At 44.8% G+C, this 21,535-nt stretch overlaps 1 protein-coding gene across 1 annotated transcript in view; it reads left to right on the forward strand.

Moving 5' to 3' along the window:
* Positions 1-14,642, forward strand: part of LOC139047986 (uncharacterized) — a 40,780-nt gene extending 26,138 nt beyond the window's left edge. The window contains exons 7-10 of the mRNA XM_070522225.1: positions 4,715-4,824; positions 6,025-6,154; positions 12,078-12,269; positions 14,469-14,642. Of these exons, the coding sequence (XP_070378326.1) occupies positions 4,715-4,824; positions 6,025-6,154; positions 12,078-12,269; positions 14,469-14,627 (591 nt within the window). The 3' untranslated portion in view covers positions 14,628-14,642. The remainder of the gene's footprint in view (positions 1-4,714; positions 4,825-6,024; positions 6,155-12,077; positions 12,270-14,468) is intronic.
* The last annotated feature ends 6,893 nt before the right edge of the window (positions 14,643-21,535 follow it).

Below are 21,535 nucleotides of genomic sequence, written 5' to 3' on the forward strand. Positions count from 1 at the left end.
GCGCGCGCGCAGGAGCGAAAGCTCCGAAATGGGTTGGCCATGCGGCATATGTACTCCTGAGGAGCAGGCAGCTTTCGATCTGCAGCGCCGCGAGAAGAACCGGTAACGAGTTTGTCTGCGCCGTACCGATGCAGCAGCCGGGACACACAGAGAGGCTCGCGCAACCAAGCGGAAGCAGCACCTGCGTACCGAAGAGCGACAGCCTAGCAAGCCGTTGTTTAATTAGCCGCAGTGATTAACCCAGTCAGTAACATTGCCGCCGCACGTTTCGGCTTCGCGGGTGAACTGTAAGGATTGATTGGGCGGTGATTCTTTCTTCACCCCGCATTACCGGTGCCGCCGCTGCTGCGGATGCGAGGGGGCGAGCGCCATCTAGTGGGTGCGGCAAAACACCCAGCTCTGCACGAATTCAGCGCCTCGCACTTACTGTTTTGAGTTTTTTTCCTGCGAACACAACAAGCCCTGTCGTGTCGTGCCACGACACAACGCGACAGCTCATGTAGCTCAGCAGCTCATGTAGAAAGGGTATATGGAATACACTTAGCCTTCCTAATGACATATAATATGTGAGTATTCCAACACAGGTTGCATGAAGTGTGGACACCGATGCGCTTAATTTCGCTGTGTGGATCAGTTTTTTTACAAGAATAAAGTTGTTTTGTTTGTCTAGTCCCACACATACAATTTGTGCTTATTCACTTTTACTTATATTAGGCATATGTTTGACTAGGAGGAAAGCACTAACATTGACTATTAGCTTTGCGGCACATTCCGCCGCGATCAGCGATAAGAAAAATCAATATTGCACGAAACACTTTCTATTCGTCTTTAAAAAAAAGTAACGAACCTACAAAGGAGAGGACTGCGATACAGCATTGCGCACCGCAAGCGCTCATTATTCGAATCGTTAGCCCAGTCGAGGTGAACTGAGTAGTTTCACAGGAAATGTTGCATTCCCGTCCACCTCAGAAAGCCTATTTTCAAATTAGGCAAACTCAGTATATATATTTAGAATCTTTTGGAGGAGTTAGCACGGTGTATGCGTTGTAAAATTAAAAGTAGACTAAGTTGTACGAGGTACAACGACTGCATTGCAAAGCCGGCCAGCGTACCCCCCTGGCAATCAATTGCCGGTATGACACTATCTCCGATATCGGCGTACACATTTCGCTTGCTTATACAATACAAAGAGCCCGATCGCACAAACCCACAAAGTATATATATATATATATATATATATATATATATATATATATATATATATATATATATATATATATATATATATATATATATATATATATGCGACATGCGAAGGTTGTGGGTTCGGTTCCCACCTGCGGCAAGTTGTTTTTTCATCCACTTTAATTTCCATTAATTTATCATTACTTTATTTCATTTATTAAGCACATGCAATTTCCCCTATGTTGTACTTGGTGTCAGTGTTTGTTGGCTTCTCATTATATCACTAATAATTATCGGGTCCCTCGGTTAACCCCCTTTCTCCTCGTTTATTACATAACGAGGGTCTCGAATCCGGCAACATTGATGCCTTCAGGTAGCATATGTGGGTTTATTGACCAGTTGCCTTCACCCGAAAAGATCACGTTCTCGTGACGCCTGCGGCAAAAAAGACGTTCCACGTCCGCCGCCAAGGTCTGTGAGTGGGGGCGCTGGCTAACACTCCCAGGGTTCTACTAGTACACATAAATACCCAAGAAAGTGTATGGGGAAACGCCGCCGCGGTAGCTCAATTGGTAGAGCATCGCACGCGACATGCGAAGGTTGTGGGTTCGGTTCCCACCTGCGGCAAGTTGTTTTTTCAGCCACTTTAATTTCCAATAATTTATCATTACTTTATTTCATTTATTAAGCACATGCAATTTCCCCTATGTTGTACTTGGTGTCAGTGTTTGTTGGCTTCTCATTATATCACTATATATATATATATATATATATATATATATATATATATATATATATATATATATATATATAGCCGTTTTCAACGTCACTGCAATATACTGTGCTTATTCAAAGTACGCCCTACTCCTCCATTTTACAACAGGGGCCAGCGTGATTTCACTGTATATAGGTATTTCAGCCATAAGTATATACATATGGTTTAAGGCTGGTGGACCAGCCTTTGGCTTTGACAAAGGCTCTATATATATATATATATATATATATATATGAATTGTGTCGTTTAAGGTGTATTTACCACATCGACTTTTGCTCTATCTTTCTGTCTTGTGCATATATGTGCGGAGTGTTGAAGCAAACAGGTTCACATTTTTTAAAGATTGCCTTTGAGAAGTAACGCAATTATAGTCCATGAGCTAACCGTCTTGAAGAGGCGGACACGTCGTTCAATACTTCCACAAAAGAATTAAAATGCATAATCGCACAACTAACAATTCAGTAATTACGTAATAACTAATTAGCTTGTGGCAAATATCGCAATTTACAAAATCTAGCGGCTTTTCTACACATACAATTCTACCTTGAACAAAATTCTGTGTATGCCAGAATTCATGAGATATTCGCCGTTAAACTTGATTTGGAACGCCAATCCATATTTCCGTTTATTTCTGGAAATAATATCTCGCGACTGCTCCCATCATGGGAATTCGTTCCAAGTGGATCGGCTTGCGAACTCCCCGGCTAGAATTTGTGAATTGCCGTTCTCGCCGTGAGGTAATTCGTTAAAAACTTCCTTAGTCGAATTTGTTAAGCAATAAATTAGGCATTCTAATTTTTTGTCAAGGTGATATTTGCCTCTTCAAGTAGGCCAGCTCATGGATTCGAATTGTGCCGTCTTCAGCACGAAATTTAAGAAATGGTAACAATTTACTAAAGTATGGGGTTTCACGTGCCAAAAGCAGTCTCTGATTTTGAGGCAAGCCGTACTGGAGGAATCGGGAAATTTTGACGACCTGGGATTTTTTATTCTGCGCCTAAATATAAGTACACGGGTATTTTCGCATTTCGCTCCCATCGAAACGCGGTCGCCGTTGCCGGGATTCGTTCTCGCGTCCTCGTGCTCAACAGCCAAACACCACAGCCTCTCAGCAAACACGGCGGGTAAAAAAAAAAAAAAAATGAATGTTCGCTGAAGCACCCGGAATATACTTGATTAGACATGGGCGCCGAGCGTGGCGAAACGATCGTTAAAGAAATACTCGCAAGTTTAAAAACAACAAAAATACTTTAATTTTGCTAACGCTTCGACCGCTGGGCCGGCCTTCATAGGGGGCCGGGCGAGCGGCCGGAACCTTCGTATGATCATAAACATGAATAGTACATTTGTTGTTGTTAGACGTCTCTGTAGTTTCACATTATATATATATATATATATATATATGTATATATATATATATATATATATATATATATATATAGGGAGAGAGAGAGAGACAACCTTACGTGGGTTTGCGTTGTGCTTCTTGCTTTTTTTAGTTGGTGTATTCGATAGTTAGTTTTCAATGTGTTACATATAACCTATTGTAAGCTATAAATTTTCCAACCTGCTAGAAATCCCAGTGGGAGTTGCAGCATAAGTAAATGAATGAATAAAGAAATACCTACCGGATTCAGAAAGACGTGATATATATATATATATATATATATATATATATATATATATATATATATATATATATATATAATATATTCCCGTTATCATTGTGCTACTATTCTTTAAATACTGTTTGTTATAGCCATTCTATTGATTCTATTTTAATTGTGAAAGTTTCTTGTTCACTGTCCTCTCGCGTTCAAAGTCATTGTTTCTCCTTTGTACAATTTTAACACCACATTACTGTATGTGAGCACATTTTTTACACTGTATTTTTGTATACGTATTCACATATGTATTTTAATTATTGTGTAGCCTTTGAGTGCAGTTCCCCCATTACATAATGCCTCTAGGGCCTGTAAGGTAAATTTATATATATAACTAAATAAATAAATAAATATTACGCCGCCGAATTCGTCTTGTTCTGCTGGATTGCCTCAAGAGGGGGACATAAACTGCAGGAGTGCTAATGGCTCTAGTTAAACATATTCACTGTTTGCCTTCTCTATTTATTCGCTTGATGACACCTGGTGAAGTTGAAGAAGGTAATGGAATCTAAGCATTAGTCCAGTAATATCAATCTTAAGGCTAGCAGCTGCACTTGAAAGAGTCCTAATGAGCCCTTTGCCAGCTATGGGCATTGCAATCACCTAGTTGTAGTGTGAAAATAATGCGGGGTTGATTCGGTCAGCAGAGGGTATTGCGCGGACAAATGACGCGAAAGCAGTTAATGTCAGCAAAATCGAGCGCGCTCATGTTCTTTCAAATATATACGGTATAAAAGGTAAAGCTTGTTGAGTGAACATAGTTGCCGCGAGACCTTACGGAAGCAATAACAACTTGCCTATTGGATGCGGTCATTTAATCAAAGAAAAGCACGTAATGAAAACATGTAGCGGGTGCATGGTACTAGACCTTTATTGCTTCTGCCGCCAATTCTTTCAGTCGCACATGCAGGGAAATAACTTGAGGAGTAGAACACTTTTTAGCAAATCCTACCAGTGAGTAAAATGTATGCTGGCCCCGTTTGGTACGTCGCGCTATACGTAGAATATAAAACAAGCGCAAACGAAAAATAATTATGACAACGAGAGGATGAATCCTCATTTCACCGTTTTCGGACCACACTTCGTCCAGGTTGTGGAAGATTTCCAAACTACACGTGGCCACCACTGCGCCTTGGGAGTAGGACTCTTCAACGGAAAACTAGGTACACTTATCCTGGAGAAAGCCAAACTAGCCACCGAGTGAGTATAAACTGCCGGATGGGAATCGTCACCTGAACCTGTATTGAACTCGAAGTCGCGGGTTCGTTGCACAACCATAGCGGCCGCATTTCAAAAGAGGCGGCGTATACAAAAACGGCAGTTTACCCAGTTTCGATGAGGTTTCGCGCTATGGAACTCCGCATCCACTGGCGTGAACAATGGCTTTAATCCTCTTTCGTAATTAAACCCGAAATGACAAGCTGATAGCATGCCACTTCGTGAATGCGAACCTACAACCTCCGCATGATGCATGCTTAGCACTGCCAAATGTGCTTTGTCGGATGCTGTTCCCACATCCGCATTCTCACGGATTTATTTATGTCCACGGTATTTATCCTTAACAGGGGGTTTCCCGCGGCACCCGTGGCATCTCGTCGACAGCGAATGTCGGAGATCGCATAGACCGACGGTGTAAAGTTAGGAGGTGAACTTTGCGAGCATGCAGTTCTAGTAAAGCCTCGATTGCTGTGCCAGAAGGCTTCAACCCCGCCGAAATTCAAGGCCCTCTCTATAAAATGGTCTATGGACATTGTTGTGTCCGCGGAAGGAAAAGAAACTGAGATGGTAAAAATTAATCCGCAGCACTACATTAACGCGTCCTCGGAATCAAGCCGTCCAGCCTAAAGCCTTTAAAGCAAATCTCGGTTTGTCCTGCCAGATTGCATATCATGAGGTCATACGTCCTTACTCCTGCCGCCATAAAGAAAGGATTTGAACAAGGGGGGATACTTTTTAAATAAATCTCTTTTCCTTCATTTTCTACAACTTCACGTCGTAGTCGATGGGCTTGGTGGATTCCATGCCCGGAACGCCGCCCTTGCCGCAACACGCTGTAACTAAAGACTGCAATCGAGGCAAGGTAAAGTCGCCTAATGGGGTGTCATTCACATGCCGCAAGTGCGCGCTGTTGTTACTAGTCATTTGTAGCTCTCTGCTTCAATTTAAAGTCAGAAACTTAATTTCAGTTTTCCCTTTTGCACGAAAACGTAAGCTAAAAGGAAACGTATTTTTCTCCTCGCTCTACATGCGTTACTCCTGCGATGTCTTATCTTCAGAACAAACATTCTAAAAGTTGGTGGAGGGCGAACCTCGCTAAGAATATATAAAGAAGCGTCTTGTCGCTCGAAAGTAATCTCTGTCGCAACGGTGTCTTTTCTTTTTCTTCCTTTTTCCTTCCAGTCATTTCCCCAACATAACCATGATCGTCATCAAAGTACACACGGAAAGAGCCGGAGACCCTGGACGGCTGCACCTTGTTGCGCCGAACCCCGACCTTGTGGACCTAAGCGCTTACCTCACGCTGTCACTGGTGAGCGAATATTTAGTAGGGAACGCACACTAACGTGGCCTGCCCCATTTTCATTAATCTACAGTGAACCTGTCTAGGGTTAGGATCGCGAGATTTCTTCGGAGCATAACGTAGACAATAAACTATCATAACGAATGGCGTATACCTCCAAATGCAATTGCTCGTACCCCGTGAGTCAGAGGCTACAAGCACTCAGCAATATGAGGCGAACAGTGCATAAACTCGAGTAAAATCGTGGCATGAGCTATTGCATTGATTCATTGGTATTCGTTTATTGGCACCATTCATTGGCCATTGCAATGATTATTGGGATCGATTCCTGATTGAAGCAATATTTTCAGCATATACGAAACGAGGGCGAAGAATACATTTCGCTACTCAGCAACACGCAAGAACAGCACATGTTTAAATAAAGAGCAAGCTCAAAACAAGCTTCCGAACCACTTTAATGCTGAGCCTTGCCAGGATTTCATCAGCCGAATCACCGATTATCATTAGTTGCAGAGATAGAGTGGGAACGTTTGGCGGCAGCGGCCAAGAACCAAAGCTTATCAAAGGAGGAGATGATGGCGTGTTATGAAAGGGCTCAGCCGGAGCAGCTTAAACAGTAAGCGTGCTTGCGGCCTCCACGAACAGGAAAAGGATCTGATTTATAGGATTCGATGCATCTGAACGAGGTGTCCTGCAATTGAACAGACATCCAATATGTACAACTCAGCAGCACATCATGGGATGGCACTCCATCTGCGTACTCTGTTTCACGAACTGTGTGCAGCATTATGAAAGCGACAAGCAATCAAAGAACAAGTGCAAGACTGAAAACTAACTGCAAGACACACTCTCAACGGTATCCTCTCAGTGACTGGTTTCCGAGGACATGCCCGTTCACCCTTTGATTGCCAAACGGTGAAACTTTTGCTATGAGGCGAACGGTAGGTGAAACAATTATTGGGAACCAGCCGAGGGAAGCACAAACGAAATAAATTGATTTACGCGTGAAAGCATCAGGTCAGAAAATCAAGGCGGAAGTTTTTACCGTTGTCAGCACAGTACGAAGGACAAAATGAAAATTTACTTTAAATCATGCCGCAATGCCCCATGTCTAGTCACCGCAGGCAAATGATTTGTAATCTGCTGCATGAGAAATGTTAGAGCGAGTTTGGAAGGCGACACAAGACAAACATGCTAGCAGGTGTGCAGATATTCACTATTTTCTTTAACAGCAAGTCAGTTCCTGGAATTTTTAGCTTCAGGACAGCTGCACGCGCAGTTTATAGTCAGAAAGCATGCGCTGGGGCCTTAAGTATCCACTACACAGCAACACTGTGAGCCATATAAAGCAACATTACTAAACAAGCAGTAAGCGTCAACAAAGGAATGAGCATGAAATGTAATAAACTAGCTAATGTCATGCTTAGGAGGCTTACAGTGTGTATGAGCAGTCGCCTTAGCAGAGTCATTGCACAACTTGGTTCCGGTTCTTAAAACGCTTTGTTAGCTCATGATTATGCATGCTTATCTTAATGTTTAGAGGCGGATTCAGCAGGGTGAACCGCCTGGGCATCACGGATGTAAGCAATCCTAAGATACAGCAAAAATAAACAAGAGGCAAAAATTTGCAGGTTTCCAACAATGCCAGGCAATTCGTATACATTTAGGCGAAGAAAAAACGCGTTCATCTGGGTCCGTGAACCGGTGCTCATGTCGGGCGACCAGTTTTGGTTTGCTTTTTCAGGCACTTGCTCTTCTGCTGGTTTCTGCGTAGATGCTTCCCCCGTCTTTTTATTCCTCCCTGAAGTTATGAATACTAGGGCATGCTGCCCATCATAACATCAGATTCGCAACTATTCAGATGCGGTCTGGCTAACACTCCCTATGTTAGTTCTAGTAACAACGCAAATATATCCAAGAGATGGGATGGAGAAACCGTGGCGTGGTAGCTCAATTGCTTAGAGTATCGAACGTGTAATGCGAAGACGTGAGATCGTTCCCCACCCATGGCAAGTTCTCTGTTCATCCACTTCCATTGGCATTTATTTGTTATTTAACTCAATTAGCGAGAAAAACTAATTTCCCGTATGTTTGCATTGCTGTCTACATTAGCTGGCTTCCGATGATCTCGATATGGGGGTATTTTTAAAGGTTCGTAGCATAAACAAGCTACCTAACAGAAAACACTCTTCTTCAACCGCATACTTGATTAAAGAGGCCCGGTCTGGTGAACAGTGGACGCGAATATGCCACTGTGGACCAAGACTATCCGTATTGAAGGACCAAGACTATCCGAATCGAACTGTGCTTCGCATCTCTTGGCACCCATTCTGTAAGCCTAAGGGTCCACCGGTTATCTAACCTGCCCATTACATGGCCTGCCTAGCTCTATTTTTTTCATTAATGTCAATTAGAATATCACCTACGCTCGTTTGCCTTCTGATCCATACGGCTCTCTTGGTGTCTCTTAACGTTACGCCTAACATTCTTCATTCCATCGCTCTTTGCGCAGTCCTTAACGTGTTCTCGAGCTTCTTTGTAAAGCTTAAAAAGTTGCTGCCCCTTATGTTAGCTCCGGTAGAATGTATTGATTGTACACTCTTTTTTCTAACGACAGTAGTAGGCTCCCAGTCACGATTTGGTAATGCCCGGCCGTATGCATTCAGACCCATTTTTATTTTTCTGTAAGTTTCCTTATCATGATCCGGGTGTCTGGAGTATTTGACCTATATAAGCGTACTCCTGCACAGACTCTATAGGCTGACTGGCATACAATGAAATTTATGAATGGGTGAGTGAGTGATTGGGCTTGACGTTCCAGAGTGACCCTGGGATTATGAAGAGTGCTGAAATGGAGAGTTCCTGAAATATTTTTGATCAAAGCAGGCCAAGCGTCTCGTTTTTCTTTTTTTTCTTTTTTCTTTTTCCATGTCGCATCCGTTGGAATGAGGCCAGCCTCGAACCCCCAACTTCATGTTCCGCAACTAAACGCCACAGCAAATGCTCCAAGCACCGCGGCGGATAACATGGAACGTCAACCTTTATTTCCTTTTTCCAATAATGTATGTGTTATCAGAAACAAATTGGCAGTGGATTAGCTGAGCTATGCCAGGATATACGTAGCCTAAAGCTACGGTTATGTTTGTTCAATTTTCCAATCTTTTTCCAAAAAAAATGGCTGTGGCTTAGCTAAGGTTAAGCCCAGGATGCGAAGCATACTAGCCTTTATATTAGTTGTTGAACCACTGTTTAGCCTGGTGAACTGCTGTTCCTTGGCTATATTTGTTTCGGCTAGACGAAGAAACAACTCATGCGTTACTCTGCTTCAACTTCAAGAGTGTAACGCGACAGCATTCCCGTCGACCCGCCAAGGGGTGTAAGACAATGGGCTCCGGCGCAGCGACTACGCGCCCCGCATTGGACGCGGTGAGCGTCGAGCAACGTAGCGTTGGGCGCGGCAACGAAATGTGCGCCTGAGCAAGCGACGCACGCCTGAGCCTTAGAAACAGCTCGTTTCTAAGGCAACACCGCATTCACTAGAGGCGCTTTTGTACCGCTTTGAAGCATCCTACTCGTGGCTCAGTGGTAGCGTCTCCGTCTCACACTCCGGACACCCTGGTTCGATTAACACCCAGCCCATCTTGCAAGAATTGAGCTAAAGCCACCTAGAAACAAGCGCAGCTGCTTATTGTACCGCCGCGACGCCGCGAGCGACAGCGCAAGTTGGAGCCCCGTTTCTCCTCTGTCGTGACGTCACGGTGGCACGTGGTCAGCCTTGAAGGCGACGCCGCGAGTGACGGCGCGAGTTGGAGCCCCGTTTCTCCTCTGTCGTGACGTCATGGTGTCACGTGGTATGGCATGGGGTCAAAGGTCATTGTAGGCGACACCGCCGCGCCTGAGGAGCTGGGTTGAGCTCTAGTAATATGCTTCGCATAAAAGTTTTCCAAACAGCGGCTCGACTCTCTTTAACCTCCATGTCGAGCGCGCTGCATCAACCGTCTCTCCCGCGCATTTATACGCACGGTGCGCCCTCCTTGCGCATGCGCACTGACGCGTGGCACCGAAATCGTTCAGGCGCATTGTCCGACCTTATGGGCGTGCGGGCGAGCGTCGTTAGACGGCGTGGGCGTTGGAGCGCGTTGGCCTGCTTGATCGAATCCGGTTACTTTGGCGGCGCCAGTGCCTCGAACCATGGGTCGAACTATAGGCGCTGTTGTTGTCGCCAACGTCCTGTAACGTGTGGGCGCTTTCACGATACGTCAGACCAAATTTAGGCCTTAAATGCAGCAGCGGGTGCACACGGCGCCGGCGCGCCTGCGGAGACTGCGACGCCACATCTCTGGAATGCGCCGCAGTCGGCGGCAGCGATGGTGACGCAGCTGCGCCTCATGGGACGTCACGCAGTTCTCGCGCATGCGCAGTAGCGCAGGCGCAGAAGCGCGCGAAGCTCGGCTCCGAACCGCGTAGTGTAACTTTACGCTACAAAACTATGGAAATCAGTTTCTAACTTGAGAGCGTTGATGGACCCGTGCCGCCGAAAATCCCGTGTCGGTGTCGGCGTAGTTGTCCATGAGCGAAATCTTCCGTATATACTTAGGCATATGCATACCTAAATGTATATGTATATGTGTCACGCCTTGCAATAGGACATGCGTTAAAGGTGGGTTATGCTGCCACAACATACTGTCACTAAAGTTGCTCATACCTTGGGTTACATTCGTGACAAAGGTATTCGTCGCATTATGAGAATGAAAGCCCGGAGAAAAATGTCATGAAACGCATGCCTTTTATGTGAAGTTTTCTCACAATGAAATATCACAAGTACAAAACGATAACAGAAGATGGGCCCGAGCAAGAACCCGCGTCTCCACCAGAAAGCTCGTCTTCGTGCATAGATTTCACCGCCAGCGTTCCACGGTGAACATAAGCTGCAGCTGCCAGGACGCGTGAGAAGCAGTCAGGGATCTTTGAATGGAATCGCGTTCCACTCCTAAAGGCGAAGCTTAAGGGGAAGCTTTAGCTCGGGTGCTCTTATCTAAATACATGTAAAAGGTGAATTGATTTTTCTCGGCGACCACGGCACCGAATTTGACGAGGTTTCTTGCATTTAAAAGAAAAGCTTAAAATCTAGTGACTGTTGGTTTCGAATTTTCGATTCCTGTAGTCAATTTTTGATTAAATATTGGCAAAAATCGAAAATTTTCAAAACACGAAATTATCAAGTATACAACTTTGTAACACAGCAACGAAGAATGATAATACAGTTCTGTGAATTGAATATAATAGTACATTTAAAGCGGACAAAATTCATATGTTACACGTGAATATAAAAAAAATGTTTAATATGGATATACAACTTTTGCCGAACCCTCGTAACCAACGTAACAAATTAACGTAAGATGTAAGATCAGATATGAAACTCGATCGCTTTGAACGATCTAATGGATGACGTTTACAGGACAGTGATATCTGTTCTTGATGCAGACCTATGAATTTGTAAACTTCGTGCACCTATTTTTTTCAAACGGTCGAATATATGAAAATTATTTTATCAAAATTCAGGCTATTAATCGAAATTCCACTTCCAACAGTCACTAAAATTTAACTTTCTGTCTCAAATGCAACAAATTTCATTAAAATCGGTCCAGGGGTTGTTTCAGAACAACGTTTTTGCGTTTTACATGTATTTGAATAAGCCGCGTCGGAGTTGGGCATGAGCTAAAGCTCCCTCATAAGCGTTGGGGGTTTCTCATCAGTGTCTCGTTAATAAGCCTGAGTAATAATAATAATAATAATAATAATAATAATAATAATAAGCAATGAATTGTAAGGGCCCTAGCTAGCGCTATGCACCCGCAACGCGAGTAGAATACGTACGTATTCATTTATTTTCTCTCCCGCTCTCCTTTCTTTCTCTTTGCTTCTGCGCCAGGCGGTACTGGGCAAGGACCTAAATCAGCGTATGCAAAATCTGACCGACAACAACCACAACAACCGGCGCTACGCCCTGCTATCTTTCGCCATGTTCGCGCGGACGTACCGTTTGCCGAAGACGTGGACTGATGGTGGCGCTGGCACGCGACAGACCATCGCTGAAAAAGGCATCATCATGGAATACCGGATGGTGAGTGGGAAGGGAGAGTGGACAGCCGGCCACCGAATGGCATGCAAGGCGCTCTTAGGAATTGTAGCATAGCCATGGCGCGCTCGCGGCAACGCCAGACCAGTGAAGCATCAGCGTAGTCAGTAGAACAAAATGAACGTTTGTTCAAATGCGTAGATCGTATTTATAAGTAGCCGAGTGGCGTGAAGGAGATGGCAAGGAGCACGTGTTAGTAGTGATAGTACGAACTCTGAAGGATCGCCAGATGTGGCGTATAAAGGTGCGCGCAGTTCGAAAACACACGTGAAGTTGCAACAAGAATACAACTAATTTGGAAATATTAATAACGGGCTGTGGCAGATCGCCCAAGTCTAAACCGCAAACTGGATTGCTCTAAGAGGCAGCCGCTTGCACAATAAATCAAAAGGGATCGATGATTGAATATAAAATTAACCCCTATACAATTTCACGCCTCGTTATGTGCACGCTGCGTGTGGCGAGGCTATAGCATTCCAACGCTATCATTCAGCCGCTAGCTCGCTCATTCGCAGGGAGGTGAAAGCGAAACCATGGAAACGTGCCTCCAGTTGGCGTAGGTTCACCTAGGTGTCCCAAAGAGCGGTTCACGCCCTGCTTACTTTGATCACAGAGCGTTGACTTGCGTAATGCCTCAAACAGCGCAAGAACCGCACAAAGGATTTAGACAACGGACGCCACCGGGCATTCTTGTTACCGTAACGTACATCGAACGGAGGCGAAACATATAGGCAGAGATAAATAAACTGAATGCAAACATACGCACAGACACATCCGTACGCACGCACATCAATACGCTGCATTGTATCATGTAGTTATTCTGATAAAACGAAAATAGTGTTTTTAGTTTCCCTCTGAAATATTGCTTATCGCATTTATGTCAATAGCCGCCGTTGTCCAGTAGACTAAATGCGTTGCCTTCTCCAATTCACATCTTTATCGCTCCTAAAATGCTTCTTTAACACACCTGGTGCAGCGCTAACACCTACAGGCTGTTTGTTGATATGTCGTACATGTTACAGCACATCTTACGCTGTACGAGAGACAAATATATTACTTACTACAAAAAAAAATTGGAGGCTTATCAAGGTTAAGCCCAGTGGATGCTTCGCATCCACTGGGCTTAACCTTAACGTATCCTTAGCGTTTGGAGGCATCTTGACCGCATACACGCCCGGCGCAAAGACGCTGGCGCGGTTGCGGGCACAGAGACTGACGCGACGGCGGGCGCGCGCCGCTTCATTCCTGGCGTGACGTCACATATCACGTGATGCAGCAATGGTGGCGCCGCCGCAGCGTCGCGCGCGACGGCGCGAACCGAAGCGTGGAGGCCTCCGCCGGGCGACGTCCGACGGCGCGATATGAGGCCCCATCAGCAGCCGGTGTGACGTCATCACGTGACGTCACATCATGTGATCTCACTTCAGGCTCAATGGTGGCCACCGCCGGGAGGCAACCGACGGCGCGATATGAGGCCCCATCTGCAGCCGGTATGACGTCATCACGTGGCGTCATGTCACGTGACCTACTTGAAAGTCACTTGAAGGTCAATGGTGGCCACCGCCGGGAGGCGACCGACGGCGCGATATGAGGCCCCATCTGCAGCCTGTGTGACGTCATCACGTGACGTCATGTCACGTGACCCCACTTTAGGGTCAATGGTGGCCACCGCCGGGCGTCGCGCGAAGGCCCGAAACCTACGTTAATATGCTTCGCATAAAAAAAAAACAGAGCAATCCACCCGAGAGAGAAAACAGGAAACAGACCGGACGAGCGCTTTTCGCATTTCGCCGACTTCAAAATGCGGCTTCCTCAGTGACCGGGAGTGAGCTTGCGACCAGGAACGTAGCAGAGCGAAATCAACAATCAGTGATCCACCGCGACAGGTCTCTGGGTCGCAGTGCCTCTTTGAAATGTTTTCAAGCAATCTGTTCGTAATGGAGCACGAACAGCATTCCAGACAGGCCTAGACAAACACGAGCTCCAATCTCGTCGACGGCGACAACACCAGAGCTCTACGCCTCAAGCAACCTCCTTTGACGCTAAGAGAAATAAGAAAATGGCAAAAAAAGGCTATCGCAGTTAATACAGTTGTACACATTTCATGCTTTCATGAAGACCGGTTATTTTCATACGGAGACTATCAATGTTCTTCTTTTTGACTCCGTGGGTTGCTTTTTCCAGGTATGCAGACACAGCAACATTGCCAAGGACCCCCTGTTCACGGCGTCCTCGTACGTGGCGAACACGACCAACAGGTTTCTGGCAATGTTCGACACCGCCCAGAATATAAAAGACAAGGTGAGGGCAGCATTTGTTTGGTTGGCATATCTGATGTATTGACAAACGACGACTAACTTATAGCAAACATTGCATTCCTTGCAAATGGGGCGGTGGGCGAATACATGACGAGTATTTCTGCTCTCCTCCTATTTCCGGCAATAGAGATGTTCAGCGTAGCCCTTCATACACGGCAGGCAACGCTACGGAGATTATAAAGGCTTCTGACACTGATGCCATTCACCACGAAAAAAAAAATGTTGCACCACGAATGACTGAGATATATGCAAATAGGCGCCGTGTAATTTTAAGCTAGCTTTAAAAGAAGCTTCTAACTAGGGGACTCCCATCTAAATACATAAGAAGGGAGCTATCGTTTTTGTCGTAACAACTCCGCAAGGTACGCTGCATATAAAAGAATGAAAAAAACGGAAGTAAAGTAGATTTCGGGAAAGCATCTTTCTTAATTTATTATATTACGCTTCTTTTTAAATAAAATAATGAAAACGGAAAAACTTTGAGCACGAAGCCATGAAGTTTACAACTCTGTCACTCGACAATGAAAAAGAAAAAAAAGCTATGCTAATCCCGAATATTGCACCTAATAATACGTGTAATGTGAACAAAATTGATTTCTTTTACACTGCTCTGATTACTGGCAGTAAGATGGCGGTAGGACTTTGAAAATCCTTGGTAGACATCGTAACAAATTCACGCAAACTTTAATGACGCGGCTGTTTATTCTCGTCGAACGTTTTCTTTATCAGACTGTATGCGCGACATGAATTGTGTAGTGCTTCCGGGAATGCAGGCGACCACCAGCGTTTACGATGGGTCGTTTGACGAGTCCTGAATAAAAGCCGACATGATTGGACGTAAGTTCACATTTTCCACGATCGCACACTGTGCTCGCCGATATCGTGGTACATCGAGGGCCACTTGTATTCCTGGGCGCAGATTTGCCCAATAAAGAATCACTTTCGTGAATCACAGTTTTCGCTACTGTATTGTTCACCGTTACCACAACGTGGCAAAATCAATTTAGTCCGTTTTTGATGCTCCAACGGACGCAGTTTGCAGAACTGCGGTGCCCGGTTCCAGAGCACAACCCTTAAGCGCCCGTGTCTGCGTTGAGCGTCGGCGTGCTTCGGCTCCGGCACCGTCGACATATCCGAGCAAATAAGCAGAGCGAAGGATGAAAGAGCGAACGAAGAGCATAGCTGGGGATGAAAGGCGAATAGAGCGTGAGGAGGAAAACGGAGGGGGGAGGTATGGCGAAAATGTGAAGAGAAATGCGTAGTGCCGCTTTGCGGCGATAATGGCTACAAGATGGCGCGAGAGTAGCACGCGGGGTATGTTCACCGATGGCACACGGCGAGCGCGTCGAACGATACCATATACAAAAATACCAGATACCAAATACCAAAACAAAGCGCTACTTGCAGGGATCTGTTTGACGCGGCTACTGTGAATCGCGCCCACGTTTCACCCACGCTCTTCCTCTCGCGCTGCACTGTGCTCCATTAGCAACATGGCGCAAGAGACAGATTGTCAGCGCCAGCCAATGTATCGCGCAATGAAAACAGGTGATGAGCTGCGCTTACATTTCGCATTAATGTGTATCGTAATCGTCATTAAACTTTTTAGTCAAGAATTTGGCAACTTTGTGCCAAATTTTTGCGCCCTAAAGCGCAGCTCTTAAGGCACCGTTCCTGCGGAGAGCGTCTGCGTAACCGAGTGAGCGAGCGTAGCGAAATATGAAAGTGAATGCGGAGCACAACGGGAGTATGAAATACGAGAGGAGGAAAGCGGAGAGGAAGGTGCAATGGTGCCATGAGACGGAAAACGGAGGAGGGTATGGCGAAAGCATGAGGAGGAAAATAAGCAGTTTCGCACGTAAAGCGAAGCACCGACTGCTACAGCAAATTAGTAGTTAGCCAGAGAAAGAAAGGATAGTGGGTTTATTGGCCGTATAAACTTGTAAACATTCACTTAGAACTAAATTACAATCATAGAATGTGCAAGCGCTACAGAACGAGGACGCAGAAAGAAATGGCAACGCGAGTTTCCGCACTTGAAGCCGGTATGTGCGTGTTGGTGCACTTTAGTGCGCAGGTGCACCAGCTGAGATGTATCGAGCGACACGTGGTGCGTTAGGAGGCGGATCTTTCCTGGTACGCCCGAGCAGAAGATTTTGTTAGGCGCGTTGTTTAACTGAAGGAAGATTTGACCGTGCGTGCCAACCCCAGTGCTGGAATTCAATAGGCTTGAAGTAATTCACTACGCGGTAAGGCTTGAAAGGCCAGGGAGTTAGGTCACACAGTGCGTTGAGGATGACCCTCATGAGCGTGTAAAAATAAAGGGCGCACACCGCGACGCTGCTGTTGACGAGCTGGATATGTTAGATGGATGACATCTTTCACACGTCCACGACACACAGAAACAACACTGTCTCTGGGTGTCTGCTTCTACGTCTTCGTTCAATCACGCTCACACATGCTTTCATAGATATCATGCTATCATGCTTACATGCTACATGATAGCATGCTTACATGCTTGCATGATAGCATGCTTACACATGCTATCATAGCTCCTCTAGACGTGCGACCGAACCACCAATGCCGATTACACTCAGGATCTGGCCAAGTTCGAAGCTGCCAATCGCAGTCCGGATCTGGTTGAATAGCTCTGGGAAGTCCATCTAGCCCACGGCGCCACCGCGATGCTCCGTCTTCCGGACCCGGCGTGAGATTAGCCCTGCTATGGGTCACCCCATAGCCTTGTAGGACCCAACGAAGTTTTCCATGTAGCCATTCATCCAACCAACTAGCCAGCCAGCGTGTTTTAACAATACAACAAGCACGGTGTCCCGCGCCCAGGCAAATATGAAGACACCACACTCATTTAACGCTCAAACTCGCGGTCCAAATACTGGAGTGCGGAATCGCGGCAACAATAGCTATCGATTTGACCTTCCTGATCTCTGGCTTCAGCGCTAGCGAAACGTCGAAAGTACAGCGCATAGGAAGCTATCGGCACTACGCGCACTCTACAAACATAAAAGATCGCTTTGTAAACGAAACCTTGAGGGCGTGCGCATGGGCCACGTCGCAGTTCGCTATCCAGATACTGTGCCCGCGCGACCGCGCCGTACGCAGCAGCCACCGAAAATAACACCCCCCCCCCCCACCCCTCATTTCCTAGCCCCACACCAGTTGCTCGCAATACGCAATATTTTGTAAAAAACTTTCAAATAACAACTATTAATTTTCCCTACTGCCATCACTATAACTTAACAATCTTACCCAGATGCAAGAAATTTCACTCAAATCCCCTTCAACATCGCAATCCATATTATGCCAAGTGTTTTACAAACTATCGCATCGACGTTGCGGCGGCGCACCTCGACCGGCTCTTTGACCCTCTCCATTATTTCGAGGAGGCACTCGTATTTGAATAGATGCTGATTGTTAGAAAGAACCTAAGCTTTTCTTTATTATCCGCTCTATCGGTGCGAACATGTTCGCCTTCCTCTGCGATCAAGTAGTACTCCAGCAGTACGGCATCATCTAGCTGCTCAACTATGCTTCTGAGGAGCGCTATGTCCCAGTTGACACATTTCTCGTCGACGCTGCGGTCTTCCAAGAGCTTCTTTGTGAGCGTCTGGAGCCGGTGGGCGTGTTCAAATGTGGGAAACTTGCTTTCGGATCGCTGTTCGTACGGATGGAAACACCAGTTGTTGCGCAGCAGACATACCCGGATGTTCTTAAGCGGGTCAGCTGGCTCGACGGATGAGAGAATCGGATGCCTTGAGTCGGATGCCGCGACCACGCCGGGAACACGGACATGAACTCATACTCGGCAGCCCAAATCTGTACGCGCTGCCAGCCCGGCAAGCGTACAATTCCAAGTACACAGACTCAAAAGTAGACAGAAAGTACACAGACAAAAAATGCTTCGCATTAATGAACGTGCATACATTATATGGATACTCTCAAATTTGTTAACGTTCCTTTAGTATACCGGTCCCATGCAGTGCAAGCATGTTCTCCGTTTGGCTGGATAAAGGTTAGGCTATTGAGTAGCTCAACATATCAAGGAGAATTTCAAAGTTTGTTTCGCAGAAAACATAGTTAGCGGAACGCCAGAACAACATACGTCGTCAATGTGCAGTTTCAAAGCAGAGTTATTAGTGAATGTTACGCCAACGTGCTTATTTATTTATTCGTTTATTTTTTCTTTATTCAGTTACCCTAAATATGTGGCGGAGGCATTACAGAGGGGGCAAATGACAATAAAACGAAAATTTAGTGCAACTCATTGCAAATAATTACTTAACGGCAGCATAAAGAGGTAGAGGAAGCACGATGCAAAACAATAAATCTAGCAGATACTATAGCTAACATAAAACTGTCAGCAAATGCAGAATAAGGCAAACGTTTAAATATAAGTTCCTATGCATATTACAGTTAATCTAAAACAAAGCAATATGAATTACAATGACCAAATAACCTTTAACTGGGCCTGCGGTTTCCAGCTACTCGGCACAATATACTGAACCGAAAAGGGGATCAGAAATTTTAATTACAAGAAAGAGAAATAAACCCGTAGCAGGAAACAAGTGAACTGAATCTGTAAGTGACAGAAGCAGGAAACAAGACGATTAATGTTCATAAGAATGGCTCGTTGAGTGGCTAAGAAAAGTGTCGAGTAAAAAAAAAGTTATTGGTGCTTACATGTATAAGCTGCACTTTGTAGGAATGGTCTAGTCGTGGAAAAACGCGATAAGCTTGCCTGATTGTGCCGGTGGTGAAGGGTTAACGATTGCGATGAAGGTTTTGGAAAAAGAGAGCAGTGCCCGACGCCTGCGATATGCATGTAAAGGTAATTTGAGCGATGTTTTCATTTCCGTCAGGGTAAATATTCGAGAGTGCTTCCTTGCGTTGAAACGAACGGCTTGGTACTGAAGCGATTCCAGCTTGTTGACTAGGTATTATTGGTTAGGGTTCAATATTATGAATACTTACTCCAATTGCGAACGTACGATTGTTAACGTAGTGTAAGCTAGTAGTTTCGTATCGGTGTTAGGAGAGCGTAGGTTGCGCCTAATGAACCTGAGTGCGCGAGATCTCTTGCTAACCACTTCAGCTTTAAGGCGATTACACGAAAAATATGTAAAATCCATTCTTCAATGTTTTACATTAGGCACCACTTTGTTAATCAGGGTAATTATAGTGTAACGCAATTAGAGTGTGGTGTATGATTTAGTAAACACAATGGCTTTTGTTTTTAAAACTTTTATGCCATTTGCGACATTTTCGCCCCATTTATTAATTGTGTTTAGATCATCCTGGAACGCGTCGAGATCCGAGGCATTAGTGACCGCTGTGTATATAGCGTAGTCACCTGCAAACAATCCAGCTGTAGAGCATATGTTAGCGTTTAGGTCGCTCACGCATATTAGAAATAATATTGGTGCAACAACGTTTCCCAGGGGCACCTAAGGCTTGACTTGGGGTAAATAAGATAGGTGTTGATTTACAGAAACTCTCTGTGAGCGGCTCGTTCAAATGCTTTCGATCCACTTGAGAAATTCGTGTTGATGTTTGGGTGTCAAAATTTCCTTAATAATTGGATATGTGGAACTTTATCAAAAGCTTTCTTGAAATCTTAATTTTTAGCAGGTCGGCATGACAAAACACTCCACTACATAAAGAGATCAAAACAATCATTGAAAATTCAGCAATACATGCTGCTTTACATATGACAAATTATCATATCAGTTCACATTATACAATGATTGCCTCATTATAACTCATGGAAACAATGATGTAGAAAATCATTCAAATTGTACTTGCTCAAGACGAAAGAAAGGTACGATTCTACGGAAAATAGGCAGGAGAAGAAAGCATCTGTTTCACTCTTTTCTTGAATTGAGAAAATGTTTTGCAATCATTTATGCAGTTGATCATTAAAGGATATGTGTTACAGAGGGTAAATATTTGGTTGTCTATGACCTGGGTACCATAATTGTGCGTGACTTCGACGAAGCCCTAGCTACAGTGTGCAAGTTACTGGTAAACTTCCTGTTTAGGTACTTAGTGGAGAAGGATTTAAAAATCATGCCTAAATGTTAAGAAAAGTAAGCACAGCCAATGAGAAACTGTAAATTTGATAGTACGGCAGCACCTTAACTGCATCCTACAGGGATTCTTTGGTAGTATGAGCGGAATGGAATACAGTCTTCAACGCCCTGAATTGAAGCGAGAAAGTCGCGGTCTGAACCTGATTTGTTACATGTGCCTGAAACTAGCTGAAAGCACATAGAATAGGAATGAACTGCGGAAAAATAAATCTGCTTTCTCTAACGCGTAGCTAAAAGGTATTTCAGTCGTTGCAACAGCCGAATAGACCTAGGTGCTAAGAGATGAACCTGATTTCCGTGATCCGTTCATGTTAATCATATTTAAAACAGACTCCCTGGAAGCGGCAAGAATTCGTTGGCAATAGATTGGTGTTATAGATCTGTAGTTGGACATGATGATTCGAGGGCTTCTTTTTGGGCCGGAAAATAATATATTGTGTTTTTTAAAGTCAAGTTGGTTGCTATTTAACAAGATCTGTGGCTGACTGAGCCACTGATTTGCATGTTGTTCAAATGAGGCTAGATTTGGACCTGAAAAGAAGACATCAGTGTCAACCGCGTAAAGAATAATATCAGGTGTCTGAGGGATGTTAACAAGATCATTGATGCAAAAAATAAATGACAAAGTCCCATGAATAAATAGATCCTTGTAGCACACCGTACCTAATCATTCCTATGTCTGACTGAACTTGATTCATACTAGTCTATATCTTTCTTCCCTTGAGATAAATGTCTATCAGCTGATGTGTTATTCCTCCGATACCATACTTTCCCAGTTTTTCCATCAGAATTTCATTTTTAATAGAATCAAAGGCTTTTGGAATGT

This window comes from Dermacentor albipictus, chromosome 7 (genome assembly GCF_038994185.2).
Source record: "Dermacentor albipictus isolate Rhodes 1998 colony chromosome 7, USDA_Dalb.pri_finalv2, whole genome shotgun sequence".
Lineage (NCBI taxonomy): Eukaryota > Metazoa > Arthropoda > Arachnida > Ixodida > Ixodidae > Dermacentor > Dermacentor albipictus.